The 19,620-nt window shown below is 50.6% G+C and overlaps 9 protein-coding genes across 9 annotated transcripts; 5 read left to right on the top strand and 4 right to left on the bottom strand.

Annotated features, from left to right (window-relative positions):
• Nucleotides 1–322: 322 nt before the first annotated feature.
• N7498_006523 (glycosyl hydrolase family 79 C-terminal domain-containing protein) lies at nt 323–1,974 on the bottom strand (the record flags this gene model as incomplete). Its single annotated transcript, XM_058453585.1, has 2 exons — nt 323–1,256; nt 1,316–1,974. The coding sequence occupies 2 exons, from the start codon at nt 1,972–1,974 to the stop codon at nt 323–325; spliced, it is 1,593 nt and encodes a 530-aa protein (XP_058307776.1).
• A 1,371-nt stretch (nt 1,975–3,345) lies between these two features.
• Nucleotides 3,346–4,656, bottom strand: N7498_006522 (Rab family GTPase). The gene is made up of 5 exons (XM_058453584.1): nt 4,519–4,656; nt 4,421–4,440; nt 4,336–4,362; nt 4,062–4,253; nt 3,346–3,997 (listed from the first exon to the last, which is right to left on the bottom strand). Exons 1-5 carry the CDS (start codon nt 4,586–4,588, stop codon nt 3,647–3,649), a joined length of 660 nt encoding a protein of 219 aa, XP_058307775.1. The 5' UTR covers nt 4,589–4,656; the 3' UTR covers nt 3,346–3,646.
• Nucleotides 4,657–4,895: 239 nt separating this feature from the next.
• On the top strand, nt 4,896–7,075 carry N7498_006521 (putative phosphoinositide phosphatase (Sac1); the record flags this gene model as incomplete). The annotated part of the gene is made up of 2 exons (XM_058453583.1): nt 4,896–5,106; nt 5,172–7,075. 2 exons carry the CDS (start codon nt 4,896–4,898, stop codon nt 7,073–7,075), a joined length of 2,115 nt encoding a protein of 704 aa, XP_058307774.1.
• A 538-nt stretch (nt 7,076–7,613) lies between these two features.
• N7498_006520 (tetrahydrofolate synthase) lies at nt 7,614–9,486 on the top strand (the record flags this gene model as incomplete). The annotated part of the gene is made up of 3 exons (XM_058453582.1): nt 7,614–7,781; nt 7,876–8,013; nt 8,080–9,486. Exons 1-3 carry the CDS (start codon nt 7,692–7,694, stop codon nt 9,484–9,486), a joined length of 1,635 nt encoding a protein of 544 aa, XP_058307773.1. The 5' UTR covers nt 7,614–7,691.
• Nucleotides 9,487–10,105: 619 nt separating this feature from the next.
• On the top strand, nt 10,106–11,832 carry N7498_006519 (glycylpeptide N-tetradecanoyltransferase swoF; the record flags this gene model as incomplete). The annotated part of the gene is made up of 4 exons (XM_058453581.1): nt 10,106–10,178; nt 10,271–10,721; nt 10,798–11,581; nt 11,635–11,832. 4 exons carry the CDS (start codon nt 10,106–10,108, stop codon nt 11,830–11,832), a joined length of 1,506 nt encoding a protein of 501 aa, XP_058307772.1.
• Nucleotides 11,833–12,220: 388 nt separating this feature from the next.
• On the top strand, nt 12,221–14,282 carry N7498_006518 (TLD domain-containing protein; the record flags this gene model as incomplete). The annotated part of the gene is made up of 2 exons (XM_058453580.1): nt 12,221–12,263; nt 12,397–14,282. The coding sequence occupies 2 exons, from the start codon at nt 12,221–12,223 to the stop codon at nt 14,280–14,282; spliced, it is 1,929 nt and encodes a 642-aa protein (XP_058307771.1).
• A 138-nt stretch (nt 14,283–14,420) lies between these two features.
• Nucleotides 14,421–15,248, bottom strand: N7498_006517 (putative 2-hydroxychromene-2-carboxylate isomerase; the record flags this gene model as incomplete). The annotated part of the gene is made up of 4 exons (XM_058453579.1): nt 14,421–14,624; nt 14,687–14,970; nt 15,027–15,126; nt 15,183–15,248. The coding sequence occupies 4 exons, from the start codon at nt 15,246–15,248 to the stop codon at nt 14,421–14,423; spliced, it is 654 nt and encodes a 217-aa protein (XP_058307770.1).
• A 714-nt stretch (nt 15,249–15,962) lies between these two features.
• Nucleotides 15,963–16,781, top strand: N7498_006516 (ankyrin repeat domain-containing protein; the record flags this gene model as incomplete). The annotated part of the gene is made up of 2 exons (XM_058453578.1): nt 15,963–16,104; nt 16,219–16,781. 2 exons carry the CDS (start codon nt 15,963–15,965, stop codon nt 16,779–16,781), a joined length of 705 nt encoding a protein of 234 aa, XP_058307769.1.
• Nucleotides 16,782–18,022: 1,241 nt separating this feature from the next.
• N7498_006515 (alpha/beta hydrolase) lies at nt 18,023–19,488 on the bottom strand (the record flags this gene model as incomplete). The annotated part of the gene is made up of 5 exons (XM_058453577.1): nt 18,023–18,087; nt 18,157–18,954; nt 19,007–19,207; nt 19,255–19,328; nt 19,379–19,488. The coding sequence occupies 5 exons, from the start codon at nt 19,486–19,488 to the stop codon at nt 18,023–18,025; spliced, it is 1,248 nt and encodes a 415-aa protein (XP_058307768.1).
• Nucleotides 19,489–19,620: the final 132 nt, after the last annotated feature.

The raw sequence follows: 19,620 nt of genomic DNA, 5'->3' as shown, positions 1-19,620 counted from the left end.
TTAAATACGCCGTACTCCGTGCTTAAATAGAAAAGTCTGGGGTGGCCAGTGCCCCTCAACCTAATTTGGTAGAGCGGAAAGCGGGGAAACGGCAGCACAACACTGGCACCAAAATGGCACCTTGCTCGGATCCGACACCTCTCCTGAATTGAGTTGATGGGCTATTTCAAGCAGTTAAGTTACGACATAGACAATTGCCCATCTCTCAATAATCTCTACGATGGATTCCATCAGCGTAAAACTTATATACGTCGGTATCATTCAGGATAAAACTAGTCTACCTCTCTCAGTATTGATCGTACTGAACGAAATGAAGGAAGACCTAGATACAGGATGGAAAGCCTGGCTGCCCGCAGGCATGGGACTTTCCCCCGAACAAGTTTGAGTCCCAGAACTCAATGGAAAGAGCCTCGCTGTCCTGAATTTGAATCTGAACCTTCCCATCAGATACTGGATGAGATACCTCCGCTGCCACACCGGCCACTTGATGACCATTTCCTCGATCAATGAAGTAGCTCCATTGCTCTCCTGCCCAAGTTATGTTCTCGGATGGGCCGGCGTAATCGAAACCCATTGCCTGGGCGCCCGCGGCAGATTGAAGTCGCTTGACGTTGACAGACGAGATACCGAAGGAGACAGGCACGGAGACTGTTTCTGATCCACGAGAGCTGCCATCCCCGATGGCCCATGCACGGAGGTTGATCAACGCCAGCTTCGAGACAGCACTCGTAGATGCATCGTAGATTGCATAAGCGACGAGTGTATCTGATCCCATATCGACCTCAATGACCTTTCCTGGATTCGGTCCCAGAAAGTCTGCAATAAATGGAAGGGCATACCAAACACCACGAACTTGCGGCCCCGGGTTCAACGTCCCCGCTGAGTTATCCGGTACCCAGTAACTATGAAGAGCCGCCGGGCGATGAGATGCATCCACACGGGATATACCTTGGGTTAAGCTGTATAGTTGGAAGTCGATGCACCACAACGCTGCACCAAAGCCGCTTAGAATCTCGATCGAGCTCTGGGTGCCGGATCCAGTCTCGCTCAAGACAGGTTGAACGGTCGGGTTGTTCTGTTTCAAATATTCAAGTTGCGGCTTCAATGGATCGAATTGTAAGACGATAGCAGTGTGGTTCATCAGATATTCCTGTTGCTGTGCTAGAGTATTATAGTCGCCCGGGAGCTGATACCAATGCCATGCTGCAATCTTAGCATCTTTAGAACTGTCTAGATTGTCTTCGAATGTCTCAATTCTGAGCATTTGTCAGTAAGGTATATTCTGCATCATTTAGCCAGCATAAGGGGGCGGTACAGATTAAATTGAGCCTTGGTAGATGAAAGATCAAGGACTTCAAACATGGGAACTCTATCATTAAAACCCAGAGTTTTCGAAACAAGGTCCATGATTGTTTTCGAGCCGTTGACGTATTGATCAAGTGTATAGTTGATATTGTATTGGTGGGAATAGAGATTTGGCTCGTTTCCAATCGCAACTGCAGCTAGATTGTTCTTGTTGACTTGTTCGTATGCTCGCGATACGTAAATGGCAGTGTTCGAGATATTTAGCACTGGGCCTAAAGGTGCTTGAAAGGTAAAGCCGAAGTCGCTCAAGTATTTGAAGCCATCGAAGTAGCTTGGGCCAAGTATGTAGCTTGCTGATGATCCAATGGGGCAGTCCCCCTGAATGCAAACCTTCACCTGCTGCTGACTCTCATCAAATGTCACTCGATCACCGGAGGTTCCACCAATTCTTATAATCGGAACAGTGTCTAGTCGTTTTGCGACCGAGTTGAGCAGGTTCACGGTGAAGCTGTTCGCATAGTCATTGATAAATGCTGTCTCAAATCCAAAGCCCATGAAATTCCCTGGGGCTTGGACGGCGTTGTCGGGAGCTTCTAGTGATAAAGGGACATTCACCGCAGTGGTGGCGGCGAGCAATCCCCTTTTGATGGTTTGAAATTCCAAATGCATTTCGTTCGCAACTGTCAGAAGAAGTTAGAATGGCGTTGGATCATTGGTATTTACTGATAGATTTGAAAGGATTTATATTTACATCTCTATCCAGTTCGAGGCCGTGTCCCTGCGATGTCGATCCCATGGCCGCCTAAACATATAATGCGACAATGCAACCCGCCTAGTCCGCGACGCCCGCGACCTCCGCGACGTCGAAATGGTTGGCGGAAAGACGAGCTTAGTTAACCGTTAACCCCCACGAATCAACAACTGTCAGATTTGTGTTAGGATTTATTGAATAGAAGGCGGGGTGATGAACTCACCCTACTGTTTGCTTCGGGAGCCGTATTTTATTGTCACTTAGGTGTCGAGGGAACACGTTATTGATATTTCTCATTCAATATGATAGCGTCTTTGGAGTCATCTCTAGGTTATACCTTGTGTCTTTCTGCCACTATGCCTTTCTAGGAGCGCTTCTTCATCTCTTTGATAAGCTTGAGATCACTTCATCACATGAAAATTAACGTACTGTTGTACACTGCACAAATCCTACACCTGCCTTCTTCCAGCAAAAAAGCCTTCCCAATAGCTCAAAGTTCTAGATCATATAGAGTCATGGGCCTCAGGTCTTCACCAATAACATAGAGCCTTGGCATTATTTGGACGAATGTTCGTCTCCACGCGAGAAAATGGGTATATCAAGTGGTCTCTCGTCTTCGCGGACATTAAAGTCCTTATAAATGGACTAAAACCCCAATCAGCAGTGCACAACTTTGCTTGCGAAGTAGTTAGATATTGACTTACAATTTTAGCCTGCTCGGCAATAAAGAATAGCAAGACTCTTGTCATGATAAGGAATCGATATGGCAGTTTGAGGGGGCTAAGAAACTGTGAGGTGTGAATTGTACACCATACGAATTACAATGTTTAGGCAAAGCTATTTAAGGATCCCAGAGTGTAGAAACGATGATCTCCCAACAGGATGTGCCTCCATCGGTCTCGGAGTCTCAGCTCGTCGTTATGCAGCGACACCTTCAGCCTGGCCATAGCCGGGCTGATCGCATATAAACTGATTAGATTCTATCACAGGCGCCTGGGCAGGTGTCACCAGCCTGCCAATATTTCGTTAACTAGCTAACTGACTTACACTGTAATTTTAACCTGATAATGCAGGCTAAATTGTCATCGACTCTTCAGACACTACTCTAATCTGAAAAATGAGGTGTACAGTCTGAAAAAAATGTATTATCGGGCCTAGCATACTTGAAGAGGCTCTGAAAAGAAAAGGAAAGAGGAACAACCGGATAATAACAGTGCGAAGTTCGGCCGAACAGAAGGGTAGATGCAGACGCCGGGTTCAAAGGGAGAAATACAAGGGAAGCGGAAAAAAGCAGGCGAGACCTGCCGCAACGTGTCTAAAGCCAAATTCCAGAAGCGTCCGTGGAAAAGGTCAAAATACCCCCGTCGACGGCGGACCCCTGAAAAGGGCGAGCGAGAGGTCAAAGGATCAGGAAACATAGACTAGATGGACAGCGAGCCGAGAGTCTACCTCCCGTGTCGATATGAAATGGTAGTAGAGGTCCAGGTCAGTCTGGCCAAACGAGGTCGTACTGAGATTGGACGATCGGGGGAGGGCGGTAGAAGGTGAACGCAAGAGCTGGATATCAAGGAGATCGAGAAATATAATGGCTTAGCAGTTGCATGCACCAGCACCCTGAGTGCCAGGGGCCTCGGGCCGCAGGTCGACACCAGGTCGAGGGGCCGCTCCGCGCAGGTTCCGGGGACCAGCTTGGTCGAGAGGCAACTTCTTCGCAATGGCTGTGAACAATTCCCGCACGTTCGTCGACGACTTGGCGGAGGTTTCGAAAAAGAGGAGACCGGCCTCGCGGGCATAGGCCTCAGCGTCTGCAGTCGGAATAGCCCGCTTATCGGGACTTTCGGTAACAAGATCAAGCTTGTTACCTGCCAGCGCAATCACGATGTTCTCATTAGCTTGACGCTGAAGCTCTTTTACCCAGGCCTTGGCCTTGTCCAACGAAGCCTATTGCAGAAAATCGATGGTCAGCGAACGTAATGAGGGTTGGGAGTGCACAATTCGGACGTACAGCTTGGGTGATGTCATAGACCACAACAGCACAGTTGGCGTTTCGATAGTACATCGGAGCCAGCGACTTATATCTCTCCTGGCCAGCAGTATCCCAGATTTCGAACTTGACGGTGGTGCTTTCGTCGAGGGAGATGGTTTGCGTCAGGAAAGCGGCGCCGATAGTTGACTCGCGGTAATCATCGAATTGGTCCTAGACAGACTTGTCAATCTACCTTTTTCTTCCAAGCACATCTTATCTACAAGTAGCCAAGAGGCGGCCATCAGAAACTCACCTTAACGAATCGCAACACCAACGAACTCTGGAGATAGCGATAATGTTAGCGCCCGATAAAGATAGCGGCAGGCTGAAGATCGAACCTTTCCGACTGCGGACTCGCCTAAACAAAGGAAAAAGAGTAATCAGCATATGTAACTGTAGCGTGGAATTCAAGTTAACTATAGCGGAGACAACGTACCGAGCAAGACAAGCTTGAACTGAGCGAATTTGGCCCCGGGGCGGGCGCCTGCTGGTTGACGGGAGGCCATGGCCAGGAGATCAGGGGAGACGGGTGAGGGCGGGTAGGGAGAGAGAGTAAAATCCTCAAAGCGAGAAACAATGAGTACAGATGAGGGTGTTCGAGAGAAGGGTTCAGAGTAGTGATGGAGGTGGAAGATCAGAGTGAGGCAGAAGACTGGAGTGGATGACGGAACGAGCCACAGACGCAGCGGGGCGGTGTGGCGGTACTTGGCTGTTGACTTGCACACCTGCCGCGGTCGATCATGTGTTTGGTTCCTGGAGAGGTTTCTCGTCTTTCCCCTGGTCATCACTTTCGCTTTCGGTCATTTGCCCAAAATGGCCCCTCAAATACTCCCTTTTAGAGATGTCAATCTACATGCATCACCGTCTCACTATGCGTTCACCTCCCCGTCCTCCCCCCAGGCACCAACACTAGTTGTGGACCGGCCGACTGGCGACCTTCGCCTTAGCGATGGCCTTTCCGTTTCAGGCACCAAGCGCATTTCTAGCATTGCTGGAATCTTGGGAATAATCAAGCTGAAGCTGGGTACGTATTGACGCTACATAATTGACGCTACATAAACCATTAGATTCTTGTACTGACCCTGATAGACAAGTACATCATAGTCATCACCAAGGCGCAGCCGATGGGACGCCTACGCGGCCATATGGTGTACAAGGTCGCCTCAACGGAATTCCTTCCCATGCGTGAACGCCCGCTCCACGATACCGATGAAGACACGTACCTTGCGCTGATCAAAGACATGTTGCGCACCGGGCCCATGTACTTCTCCTACTCCCTGGATCTCACCAACAGCTTCCAGCGCCAATCGCAAAGTGCTCCCAATATCCCTATGTGGAAGCGTGCCGACGACCGTTTCTTCTGGAACCGCTTCGTTCAGTCAGACCTGATCGACTTCAGCCTGGGAGAAAGTGACACGAGCGGCATTCGCTATGGCCCCCAGCCGGGCGTCGATCCCTACATCCTCCCCGTCATGTTCGGAATGATGCGCATCACTCCCGCCCGAGTCAAGGGAACGTCATTCACATTCGCGCTCGTTACCCGACGATCCAGACACCGCGCCGGGACTAGATATTTCTCTCGAGGAATCGACGAGCAGGGCCACGTCTCGAATTACAACGAAACAGAGCAGATTGTGATCCTGAACGATGCGACAGGTGGACTTTCAGGCTTTGCGGGAGGAGAGTCGATGACCAATGGCAAAGCTAGCCAGGACCTTCAGGTGTACTCATTTGTGCAAACTCGAGGCAGTGTGCCTGTGTTCTGGGCCGAAGTCAACGACCTCAAATACACGCCCAAGCTCCAGGTCCGGGGTGTCGATACCGCAGTCGAAGCTGCGCGCAAGCATTTCTCCGAGCAGATCCGTCTTTATGGAGAAAACTACATGGTTAATCTCGTCAACCAGAAGGGCAGGGAGGAACGCGTCAAGAAAGCGTACGAGCAGCTGGTTCGAACTCTCATCTCTTCTTCAACTGAGACCACCGAGGCTGATCACATGACTTCCGAGAAGATGCACATCTTGGAGCCTGGTCTCAAGCAGAAAGAGATGGATCGTTTGCATTATATTTATTTTGATTTCCACAACGAGACCAAAGGCCTCAAATGGCACCGTGCTGAACTCCTGATGGGTCGGTTGCAAGACGGACTGACCCAAGGTGGTTACTTCAGGGGTGTGGAATCTCCAGGAGTTCCCGGCGGACAGCTAGAGGCTCGGTCGACACAAAGCAGCGTCGTGCGGACCAATTGTATGGATTGTCTCGACCGAACCAACGTTGTGCAGAGCATGCTTGGCCGGTGGGCGGTTACGCGACAGCTTACGGATGCTGGTGTTCTTCGCCAGGGCGAAGCGGCCAACGATGACCGCGAGTTCGAGGATCTTTTCCGGAATATCTGGGCCGACAATGCCGATGTCGTCTCCAAGTCCTACTCCGGTACAGGTGCTTTGAAGACCGACTTCACCCGCACAGGCAAGCGTACCCGGGCTGGCGCTCTTCAAGATTTGAGAAACTCTATCACAAGATATGTGCGCAATAACTTTATGGATGGACCCCGCCAAGATGGATTTGATGTGTTTTTGGGCGTCTATCTCCCCTCTGCCTCAGGACCCGCTAATGTCCAGCTGTTCCTGGACCGGCGGCCTGTCATCATCCAAGCCATTCCGTACGTTTTCGCGGCCAGTCTGTTCTTGGTTCTTGTGGCGACTCTCACAAGACAACTACCCGATGCCGCTGTCTGGCCACTGCGCATTTTCATGATCTTTTGGTTAGTGGTTGGCGCGTACTGCTTCCGCTTCATTCACGGCCACGGCATGCTCTATGTCAACTGGCCGAAGCTGAACACACCCATTGCCGGCGCCGAGGGATACCAAGATGCTATGATCAAAGCACGCTCTGATCCTATCATCGGAAACTGGCTTCCTAACAGAAGACACCAGCGCGGCATCAGCAATGCCCGTCTCGTCTTCCTCGAGGAGGGCAAGACCAGGATCGAATGATTCGTTCTATCCAGTCAATGCTTTTTCACCTTTCACACCCGCCCCTTCTGATTCGTATCTATACACTTCATGGCTGTATGTTTTAGTATCCTTTTTCCCCGAACTGGCTTTGCTTTTGAGCCGCTTTCCGTTTGTCTCTTTCGACGGCAGTTTTCCGCCGTACCTACTTATTTCAATTATACCTTGCATGACACAGTCTGTATGCCCCCTCTGCATTTTCTCACACCCCATGTATCCCTCGTCTTTAGCGTCTCGAGAGTTAGACGATACCTGGGGCGTAGGATCCAATCAATTCATGTCAACTGATCAATTTGTTTTGCCTGCCTGAATAAACCACCAGTAAAGCTTGCCAATTCCACACAGATCCCTATTTGCGACTACCTCCTTGTACCATTTCCTCTTTGATTAGGACTTTCATTTCGCCTTGCTGCAAGTATGCGATACGCCAAAATGCTTTATCTGCTATCGATATCACGTGATATTCCCGATCGCGACCCCTCTTTCCCGAGGAGAGCGTTGATCGGGGGGATTCAATTAAAGAACATTGAGCTGCTGGGGTTTTCTTGTCGCAACCCCGCCTGCTCCCTTGAATACGCGGGCCGGGTCTCCCTTGTCCATGAGAGGTATTTGGACGGCTCTTCGTTGGCAGTCCTTTCCACGGCGCCGAGTCTCGACTCACTCGGCCACCATGACTCGCACATATGAGGTATGCACCCCGGACGTCTCCACGCGGATTTGCTACGCGGGAATACGCAAGGCAGCTTGCTTATCCCATTTACTGACATGCGCAATGTTCCCAGAATGCAATCACAGCACTCAATTCCCTGCAAACCAATTATGCGATTGTGGAGGCACTGAAGAAGTCCACGTCGCAGCAGGAACTGAATGAGCGCTCTATCCCGGAGACAGTCGAGTGGCTTCGGCGCATTGGGTACAAGGTTCGTAAATCCTGCAGGGATGCTCAAGGTATGGGGGAGCTTAGGTTGACATGACTTGTGCTGTAGCCTTCCGACATCGATCGATTGAACCCCGTTCATGTTGCTGGCACGAAAGGCAAAGGCTCTACCTCGGCATTTATCTCTACCATTCTTTCTCAGTACAAGAAGCCTCAGCCAGACCAGTCGACTCCTCGGCTCCACAAAGTCGGTCTCTATACCTCCCCGCACCTCCGGTTTGCTCGCGAGCGCATCAAGATCGACAACGCGCCGCTATCGGAAGAACAATTTGCTCGCTACTTCTTTGAAGTCTGGGACCGACTAGAGGAGTCAGCCAGGCTGGCTGGCGAGGACCCGACTGCCCCCGGTACAAAGCCTCAATACTTCCGGTACTTGACCCTCATGGCGTTCCACACATATCTGAGCGAGGGTGTTGATGCTGCACTTATCGAGTGTGGAATTGGCGGTCAATACGACTGTACCAACGTGATTGAACACCCTACAGCGACGGTAATCACCAGCCTTGGTATCGACCATACCGCGATGTTGGGTACTACAATTGACAAAATTGCATGGCACAAGGGTGGTATCATCAAGGCTGGCGTAAGATGTTTCAGTGCACCACAGGCACCCAGCGCAGTCGAAGTACTGGAACAGCGTGCTGCCGACAAGGGCTCGCAGTTGGACATTGTTTCTGAGCATCCGGATCTCCGCGCTGGTACCGGTCAAGTGAAGCTTGGACTGGCTGGTGATTTCCAATACACCAATGCTTCCGTGGCAGTCGCGGCCGCGGCAGAATTCCTGCGAAAAACGGGTGTGGCGAACATATCGGAGCATGTCATGTCAGAATCTCTCCCCGTAGAATTCAAGACAGGCCTCGAGGAGACCCGTCTTGGTGGTCGGTGCGAGACTCGGTATGAGAAAAACGTGTCCTGGTACATCGATGGAGGACACACGCTGGAGAGTATTCGGCTAGCCGGCCAGTGGTTTGCCTCGCGCATCCAGGCAGACTCGTCTTCGAGCGATCTTGCCACAAAAAAGACACGGGTCCTGATCTTCAACCAGCAAACACGGAATAGCACGGCCCTGGCCCTGGCCCTGTATGAGACTCTTGCTGAAGCCCTTGGCTCTACAACACCTTTTACCCACGCCTTGTTCTGTACCAATATCACCTACAAGCAAGCAGGCTTCCGGCCTGACCTGGTTAGCATGAACACCAACGCCGATGACCTTGAATTGCTGCGTGTGCAAAAGTCCCTTGCAAGCGCCTGGAAAGAGATCGACCCATCGGCCCACACACAAGTGTTTGGCACGATCGAGGAGGCCGTGGATTTTGCGCGGGATGTGGCCGAGCAAGAACGCAAGGTTCTTCAGAAGGACGAGACACCGGTGATGACATTTGTCACTGGCAGTCTGCACCTGGTCGGCGGCTTCCTGGACGTCATTGAGACCAAACCCTACACAGAGACCGCTTGATTTCGTTACTTGAGTTGACGGCCTGGTGCTCTCTTCATTTTGATTCTTGTATCAACACTAGAGGATTTTATTTCACATGGCGCGAGAGCGGACATATAGAGGTGTTTGTGGATTTCAACAATTCGAGATTAGATTCCCATCTTGCAACGCGACCTTTTCGTCTACAGGCCCTGCCGTCTCCAGTTTCTAGATGTCCTGGATGCTTTCTGATGTTCCTTTGCCTTCTAGACGTTTTCTAGACCTTCTTGTGGACTCCTAGAAGTTGTAGCTGTCCTTTCTCAAATAAAACAAAGACCACTTGTCCTGAGGATTGTGCCGCGAAATGTTTTATCAGAGAACGTGTGATCTGGCCCTGTATTGCCGATGTCTCAAGCTGCAACTAGCTGGAATTAGATCACCGGGCACTGGAATTGAGATTAGGACAAATAGGTCGAAGTAAAACGTCTGACCATGTCTTCCCTGTGAACAATTTATTATTCTCACTTCGACGCTATTAGTTTCATCTAAACGGGGTACCCCTCGGCACCCCACCGATCCGCGTTACATACGGTTGAACGTGGGGCCCAGACGAATTCCTTCCCTCTCCCACTCTCTGAACAGTCTCACTTCCCAACACGTCATGCCGAAACAGGACAAAGGCAAAGCGCCTCAGCGCGATGCGCCCGAAGATGTCGGCGCCCAGGACAGCAAGGGTACGTCTTTCTCACTTCGGTCTCGTTCCGCGCAGCCAAACCCCCCCCTTCTTCCCCTCCTATTTGGGACTCGACTGAATCCAGTGACATAGGCTCCTCCGGCACGAAAAAGCTCCCGCCCAAGCTGATTGAGTCGCTCCTGGAATCGAACCCTGCATTGAAGAATGAACTCGCCCAGATGGACACCAACTCCGCCGCCGCGGCCCTCTCCAACCTTGATCTTAACCAAATGTTGACCGGGCTTGCAATCGGTGGAAAGAACCAGAAGGATATGGCCTCGTACAAGTTCTGGCAGACACAGCCTGTGCCTAGCTTTGAAGACCACCGGGGCAAGAAGCCTGTTACCCAGGGGCCTATTAAGATTATCAAACCGGAGGAGGTGCCCCAGACACCTGACCAGCTGGTTGAGGGCTTTGAGTGGTGCACTCTTGACTTGACGGACGACAATGAGCTGCGGGAGCTCTATGAGCTGCTGAACAACCATTATGTGGAAGATGATAACGCCATGTTCCGATTCAGCTACTCGCAGTCGTTTTTGCACTGGTACGATAGCTCTCCTGTTGCACTGGAGATTGCATAAACTGTGCAGGCTTGCTGACCATGACTATTCTTGATATAGGGCCCTGATGTCTCCTGGATGGAAAAAGGAATGGCACGTCGGTGTGCGTGCTACGAAGTCGCGCAAGCTAGTTGCCTCGATTTGCGGTGTCCCCACGGAGCTCCGAGTCCGCGGCGAGCGAATCAAGGTGACCGAGATCAACTTCCTCTGTATCCACAAAAAGCTGCGCTCCAAGCGCCTGACCCCGGTCTTGATCAAGGAGATCACCCGTCGCTGCTACCTCAATGGCATCTACCAGGCTATCTACACGGGCGGTGTGATCTTGCCTACCCCCGTCAGCTCGTGCCGCTACTACCACCGTGCGCTAGACTGGCTGAAGCTGTATGAAGTCGGCTTCTCGCCCCTTCCTCACGGCTCTACCAAGGCGCGCCAGATCACTCGGAACCACCTTCCTAGCACCACCTCGACTCCCGGCCTGCGGGCGATGGAGGTAAAGGATATTGATGCAGTTCATGATCTTTTGGAACGGTATTCGCTCCGGTTTGACATGAACCAGGCATTCACTCGCGAGGAGATCGAGCACTGGCTGGTGTACAAGGAGCAGCCAGGTAAGGAGCAGGTTGTCTGGTCGTACGTGGTCGAAGACCCCGAGACTCATAAGATCACCGATTTCGTCTCGTTCTACAACCTTGAATCCACCGTCATTGATCACCCGAAGCACGAGGCTGTGCGCGCTGCGTACCTTTACTACTACGCAACCGAAACCGCGTTCACCGGGAAGCAGGCCGCGCTCAAGGAGCGCCTGCTGATGTTGATGAACGATGCTCTCATCTGCGCAAAGCAGGTATGTCAATCCTCATCATCCCGACGATAAGCATTTAACTAACACATTTAAAGGCCAAGTTCGATGTTTTCAACGCTCTCACGCTCCACGACAACCCTCTGTTCCTTGAACAGCTCAAGTTCGGCGCCGGCGATGGCCAGCTCCACTTCTACCTTTACAACTACCGTTGTGCACCTGTCGCAGGTGGCATCAACGACAAGAACCTGCCCGATGAGAAGAAGATGGGAGGCGTTGGTATCGTCATGCTCTAGGAAGGGACGAGTGGCTAGTGGATCTGAATGCATCTCGGATACCCCAAAAACGAATCTCTTTACGTTGATATGAAACATAAATGCGAATAAAATTCAACGCAACATTCATGTATCTTTGTATTTCTCGTACTTTCTACACTTTACAACTGTTTTCGCGCGATGTCCGGCACAAAATGACACCTCAGGCAGAAATATCTGACGTCGTCATCTGAAACGTCGACCATTGTTCTTTCTTTCCACTGTGTCTTCGCCGCTCATTTCCTGAGGCTTTGAGGTCTTTCGTCTTGACGCTTCGGACTATCACGTCTGCTTCTATTTCTTGAACTGCCACCGAGGACGACGGCCACAAACGTGAAGCAGTGGAGTGCTCCCCGCATTCACGGCAGCAATGGGCGCGGGCCAGTCGGCTGAATATAAGGGAGCGTCTCCTGGTAAGTTTCGTTGATTTTGTTCAGCAGAACAATATGCTGTACTCGCTGAAGTCATCAGCTTCAGATGAACATAGCATGAAGCTCTCCTGCTTAACATTCCTTCCACCTGGGGCCATACCTAACAGGTAAACAGAGGAGCTGAGTTACGTGCTCGCGGAGCGCTTTGCGACAAAATGCTTCACACCACTGGAGCTCACGCACTTCAAGGACAATTTTTTCTCTCGTGCCGCTGAGCAGGGTGGTCTCCGGTATTGGAACGAAAAAATCCTTTCGGAAACCCTCGGCGTCCCGGATGGCAGCTTCTCTGATGCCAAGGAGAACCGCCTCGACGCCGGGCCTGTCCTTTTCCGCATGGTCTCATATCTCGGCGCATTTCCATTCCAAAATTCAATGGCACCGAGCGTTCTGACGTTCGAGGCCATGGTCAAGGTGGCGGTCCTACTGACCGAAAGGTACGGGAAAGTGTTGCGAAGAGGCCGCAAGGATCGGATCAAACTGCTCTTTGGCAGTCTCGCCGATGTCGGAAGAAAGAACCTCGGAATTGCTTCTGATGAAACTCCTGGTCAAGATGAGCAATCGGTTGCAGAAGCCAATTCTTCAGCTGTCAATTCTCACGCCCCCGGCTTTTCAATTGACGAGCCAGCAAATGACGACTATGACGAAGACGAAGAAGATGACCTTGCGCTAGCAGCACTAGAATCACTAGATGCAATTGAGGTGTTTAAACATGACCACCGTGTCGATCGCACCGTCTACGAAACCCGCATCTCTCTGGATACCTTCCGTCGACTACTCATGCTGCTGCTCGTGATTGCGCCCCTTAAGCCTTTGGAGCCTGTGCAGATCTACACGACTGATCTATCTGCGGAAAGAGTTGAGGCACTTCAAAAAGAGGCAGACAGTATCATTGCGGCGTTTTCGCCGGAGGAGAATGATGGTGGCATCTCGTATCGGGCTTTCGCTCGAACAATCTCATCATCTTTGCCGTACCTTTTTGACCCCCTTACACCGTTATTCGAGCACCTTCTTTTCAGCAAGAATCTGAACCTTTCCCGAAAACAAGGGAACGAGGGACAGGAAGAGGACACCATTGAGGAAACGGACGAGAAGACTGAAAATATTCCTCCACCTGCGCCAATTATGCTTCCGGGCAGTTTTGAGTCCACAATTTTAAACTCGACACTTCTGTCACATATCTCATTCTTCTTGCCTTCAGCCTCGGCATCGCTCAACCTTTTCCGAAACGACGTTCGTCTCCATCCGGTCTTCTCGACATCTGCCCACGGCTCCTCCTTAACATCCTTCTCCCACCACGTCCTTTCCTGGCAATCCGCATCTTTGCTCATCCTTCAAGGTGCACCTGAGGGCGACGGCGAGGAGCTCATCACACTCGGTGCCTATCTCCCGCAAACATGGAAGTCTTCTTCCTCAACGCACAGCACTTCCACATCCCAAGCCTCCAATTCACTCCCCTGTCTCTTCCAGCTATGCCCCAAACACCAAGTCCTCCCCGGAAACCCGTCGCCATCTATTGAGAAGAAGCAGAACCTCCCAGCAGCGTGGTTTTCGACACACTCCGGCATCGCCATCGGTTGTCAGATACCCCCACCCTCTCGCAGCCACCAGACACATCCCAGCCCGCATGGGGCAGCAAGTCTACTCATCGACGTTAACCTTGAATCAGCAGAGCTGCACGTCGCGCCTGTAGGACACGATGGTGTCTTCCTGCCCTCAGGCACTGCATCTCCCGATGAAAAACCAACGAAGACTCGGTTAGACATCTACTCTCTCGAGATTTGGGGCGTCGTCCCCGACCCCCAGGCATCTGAATCAGACTCTGGTTCTAGCGCAATAGACGCGCAACGAGCAAAGTGGGAGTTTGAGGCACGCGAGGCAGAGAGGCGACGAAATATCAATCTGAAGACCGGAGCTGGCGACTCGGCGCAAGAGAGTGCGCGATGGCTATTGGAGACGGCGGGGATTATTGGGGACCAGGGGAGACCTGGTGGCAGTGTTTGAAGCCGAATTCCATTCCTTTGCGTTTCATTTTGATGTGAGCTGGGGTTCGGCGTTAGAGTGATTGCACATTGAAGAACAAATTAATAACGCAACAAGTTCATTTCTGATATTTACAATGTATGGCAACTTCCAAGCCCATTAAAGCAGAGCCTTGAACCCGGCATCTTGACTCCGGTCTAAACCAAGGAAATCAACCAACTGGCCGAGATGATCAATGCCCCAGAATCCCTCCGTCTTGCCATTCGCGTCGGTGCATACAAACCAAGGAAGACCAAAGGCTCCTTCCTTGAAGGCTCTGTCAGTGTTAGACATCAAAAGGCCCTTGACGTCAGGCTGGCCCATCTATAGAATAGTCAGATCCGAGGTTCCAGAATAATAACTGCAAAGAGCAGACAGCAACTCACAGCTGATATAATCTCCTGCGTATCCTGCTTGCCGAGCACATTCTCCATAATAGGAGCAAAGCCCTCCGGCTCCGCAACCTTGGAGTTCCTCTCAACCCAGAACGCGCGATACAATCCCTCAAGAACGGCAGGAAGCTTCGCGGGCGCCTTTTGTGAAAGTGCACACAATGCGCGCTGCACCGCTAGTGTCCGTATCGGGAAACCATCAGGTACCTTGTCGGCTATGGGGACTGAGAAATACTTGGCCCATCTCTCGCGCTCTTTGTTGATCCATTTGTCCTTGTCTGGGAATTGTCAGTTGGAGCTTGGATGGAACAAAGGGGAGTAAGGTCGGTCGAACTTTTGATGTTAATGGGTGGCGAGTTGTTGCAGGCTTGCATCAGACCTCCCAGGAGGATTGGGACATAAGTTACGTCAACTTTGGCGAATGTTGATGAGTTCTGGAGTTTGTTAGACCGGTTTTCTTGGAGGGTGGATAGTAGCTTGCCTGTAACACGTGGAATGCGATATACGCGAACGGGCTGACAACGTCCACGTAGAGGGTGATCTTTGGACTGGGCATAGTGAACGTGCACTGTAATTTGTTTCCTTGATGCAGTGCAGTTTATGTATCGGTAGCTTCAGAAACCAGAAGCAAGTTTATGGAAGCTCCCCAGAAGCTCCCCATTCCCCGCAAGATGAGTCAGCATAGTTCATCTGTAGCCGAGGTTCGGTTATGGATTCATCCATAACTTTATATTGGTACGTTGATTTAGGAAACTATATTACCCGACAGGCGGTGTAAACTAATGTTGATTTTATAGTTGTTTTGGCATATGGCGTAGTTTTAAACTCATTTCGTGCTAAGTTCCCAAGGCCATGGAGAAAGTTGTAAATTTTACTGTAGACAGCGGAGCTGTCCATATTGACTCCCACATTGCTCACTTCTCTGTTCGTCTTCTTCATCCACGACCACTTCCTTTTCAAGATGTAACACACTTACTTCATAGCATAATAAAGGTTCCCACTATTATTGGCAGCCATTTCCCGCAATTCCAAACGCAAGAGTCCAGGTCCTCAAATCAGAGCGCAAATGGTGGGAGTTCTTCTCAGATACGGAGCAGACCCGTTTGCGACATTTTCCAACTGGTCTGCACCACTTAGTTCCGCGCCCAGAGATTTATTCTGCACAACCGGCACTATAATTCATGAAATTACAAGCACTGGCCAAATCGTCAAACCATTTTTCCAGCTGCCATCTCTGGATATTGAACGCCGTGATGAAAATGGGTCCACCATGCTCTCAGCTGCATCGAAATTTTATCAGAGAAGCCTGAGCTACGCCTCTAGCAAAGTGGAAGACATGGATATCAAGAAAATATTCGAAGAACTCATCAATCGTGGTGCTGACGCCATGGCGCAAGCCAACGATGGCAAAAGTATCCTACATCACATCGGGAACCCAAGGTTTGATGCCTCCCTTTCCGAGATCCTGCGCGCAGTCATGGTCGCCAACCCAAATCTCGTCCACTAATTTGATCACGATGGTAAAGCACCTCTACACTACGCTGTGCGCGCTAGCTCACATGTTTACGTTGAGCTGCTTCTGGACAACGGAGCTGGTCCCATCCAACCAGACAGCAACGGAGACACTGCCCTTCACCACTTCGTCCAGACCACGTATAAATGGAACGAGGCTCTGTTCAAACGATTCCTTGAAGCCGGAGTCGACATCAACACTCGAAACGACAGAGGAGAAACACCACTTTTTAAGTTCATTCAAGTCGGCAACGAGCGGCTATGCGGCAGTCCTGGAGAGAAGACGTACAAGACCCCGACATTCAACTTCTTCGAAGATTCAGGTGCTGACATCTTTGTGCGGAACAATGATGGGTCGACATTGCTTCATATTCTCGCGGGCATAGCACCTAAGATGTTGCACTTGGGAAACGGCCTAATATCTACTTCGGTAGGCGTGAGGCGATTTAAGCGTTTGATGGAATCAGGGTTGGATCCTATGGCTGAGGATGGGATGCAAAGGACAAGTGTAGATGTTGCGGCTGCTTGTGGGAATGAGCATGTTCTGAAGTTGTTTGAGAGGAAGCCGATGGAGTAGGGTATGTCTATTAGGGTTAAAGATGAGAATGCTGTTCGTGTTTCGCAGATCATGAATGTGTAGTTATTTCACCATATACATAATGTATTTCCTAGTCAAGTAGTTAAATATGGATGGCACTGTAAAAGGATCGGGCTCTTGGACAATTTTTCTTTACTGATCAGTCTGTTTTACTCGGCATTCTGGACCTTTCTCGCGTAAATCCCAGTAAGACCACCTCTAGAGATACAGTTGGCGTCAGCCCAAGTAAACCCATCTTTCTGAATATTTTTTAACTTCTCCAGGGACTCTTTAATCGAGTTCCTTTCTAACCAAATCTTATAAGGCAATAGTAGCTTATACCCGTTTGTCATGGCAGCTACTATCCACGGCCGAAGAAGCTTCTAGCTGGCATGTAGTGCAAGTGACTACTAGAGTAGTGAGTTTCGAGCTATCGTTTCGAGCTATCGTTTCGAGCTATCTTTCGAGAGTTAATATTTAAGAGTTTGTGGTAAACCTGATTTCGAATATTACTGTGGTCTGTCTTCAACTCCGAGGCCTCGGACTAGATTTCCTTGCGTCAGCGTGTGCGCATGATGAGTAAAGCGTATCGCCTCACAGCCTCGCCATAATAGGCCAAATAATCGAATAATTCATGCCTTTCCTCAATAATACCACTGTATCTCCTTGAAACTCTCAACCTGAACCAGTTCATAAACAACAAGAACCCAAAATGAGCCCACGATCAAGCAGTATTCACCGCTCCGCTGCGAACCTCTCAAGCCTCCTCGGCCTTGATGAATACGAGACAGGAGAGGAAGAACAGCAAGCAAAAGAGAAACGAGATGAATCCAAAGATAAGAAGCGCGGCTCGCCGGAACAAAACCTACGCAAACACAGGTCGCAGATGCGGGAATGGGATGTTGCTCGACATCAACCGTCGTCAGGAGTGTCACGTTCAAGGAGTCGATCGAGTTCAAGACAATAAGGAATTGGAGTGAATGAAGGGTTGATCTTTCATTCGAGTCTAGTACATGTCAAGATGGTATCTAAAACGGTGTATATTGACCATGGATGAGGGAGTGCGCGTTTGGACGCAGGGAAGTGTTTAGAAAATGATTGGCAAACCCCAGAAACGATTTCCAGATATATAACTCGTATGCGATGACGGTAATTCTTCTTGCCTGGTATAGCATATTCCTGTCTATTCCTGAAAATATACAACTCTTGAAAAGGGTATCATGAGAAAAGAGACCTCAACATCATTTTTCGAAAGCCCTGAGAGCTGCAAGACCAGCAACAGAGAATGTCGCAACGCGGTCATGGCCTTCAAAATTTACGTTGTTAGCATCAAAAGTGATAGCAAGGGATTAAGGATTTGAGTCCTTCAACATACCTCCGTATCGCACACGCTCCCAGCGCACCTTTTTCAAGGCCGTGGTTCCGTCTTTCCCAGTAATTTTGTTCTCCCAAATTTTCACCTCACTAACAGGCTTGCCGGCTTCGGTCCTCTCGTAAGTCAAACCCCCCGGCGCATCTTGGATATCCTCGCCTGTGGCAGCCGCCCAATTACGACGGCCTTCATACCAAGGAATCTCGATGTCATTTGAGGAGTGAATGATACTTAAATCGAGATCCTTGTGTCCCAGGCCAGAGGTATCCGGGACAATGCCCGTCAGGCGCTGAAGTCTTGCCATCGTGTCCCAGCGGTCCACAATGTGACCCAAGACCCATTTCTGGAAGCGTGGGTATCCGATCAATGGCGATAGCATCGGAGGCGTGAGGCCTTTGATACTGTAGGACTCGATGACGTTCGCGACATTGCTGAAAGACGCTACCAGAATCACACCTGCAAATGGTTCTGCGTCCTTGATGGCGGGTTGGATCTTAGTTCGGTCGGGAGACCCGAAAGTATAGCGCTCAGCCACCGCCGCTGTGACCGCTGTTCCTAAACTCTGACCCATGATCACAATGCGAGATGTGGGAACCTTCAAGGGTCCCGCTGTCAAAAAGTTGATGAGTGAGACGCCGTCGGTAATCAGGCCTTCTTCAGTGGGGCTGCCAGTCGACACTCCGAAACCGCGATAGTCAATTGCAAAGACATGAACTGGGTTAGACGGTGTAGACAAGCTCAGCATGGCATTATACGTGGCCGGACGCTGAGCAGAGCCGAGATGAGCTGCATTACCATGGACTAGGACACGAGGTTAGAAGCTTGAACGGATTCAAAGTGCTCTGGTACTTACAGCTCACCACGACCCGAGCATTGGGGTCATTGGCCAGACTCTTATAAGCAACTGTCTGCGTGTAGTCCTGTGCAGGGCCGTTGGGAAGATTTTCGATCAAATCCTGCTCGTACTCGCGGCAGAGATGCAGGGGAATCAGATGCCAGCCGTACAGTGTCTCATTGTCGGGCGTCACCAAATGGAAGGGCTGAACTTGGGATTCTGAAAAAGTCAGTGGCAGTAGTTGAGTGGATGCTTGTTATACATACCCAGGAACCCAAATTGCTCGACTTGGTTCACATCCTGCCAGAGGCTGGGGTTGACCTTATTGGCGTAGAGGGCACTGCACGCCGATTAGCCATGCTACACGCGTCCGAGGCCACGAGTACATACAAACGCTGGACCTCAGGCCAGGTCAGCGCACAGACAAATAGCACATAGACCAGACCACCGGCCGCAAGGGTCCAGTAGGCCTTTTTAAAAATAGACTGCAGCTCAACCATCGCGCGGTGTCAACGGGGAAGCGCGGAGGCAGCGGCCGATAAGGTGCCACTTTATCGCGTCACGCTTTTTCCCCCTTCCACCTCCCCGACATCCGCGACTTTCCCTAGGATGATCGCACCGTGAACACACCT

The sequence above is a fragment of the Penicillium cinerascens genome (genome assembly GCF_028974065.1).
Source record: "Penicillium cinerascens strain IBT 15544 chromosome Unknown contig_6_segment0_segment0, whole genome shotgun sequence".
Classification (NCBI taxonomy): domain Eukaryota; kingdom Fungi; phylum Ascomycota; class Eurotiomycetes; order Eurotiales; family Aspergillaceae; genus Penicillium; species Penicillium cinerascens.
Note: the sequence above shows the minus strand (reverse complement) of the source record. Positions and strands in the feature narration are given on the sequence as shown.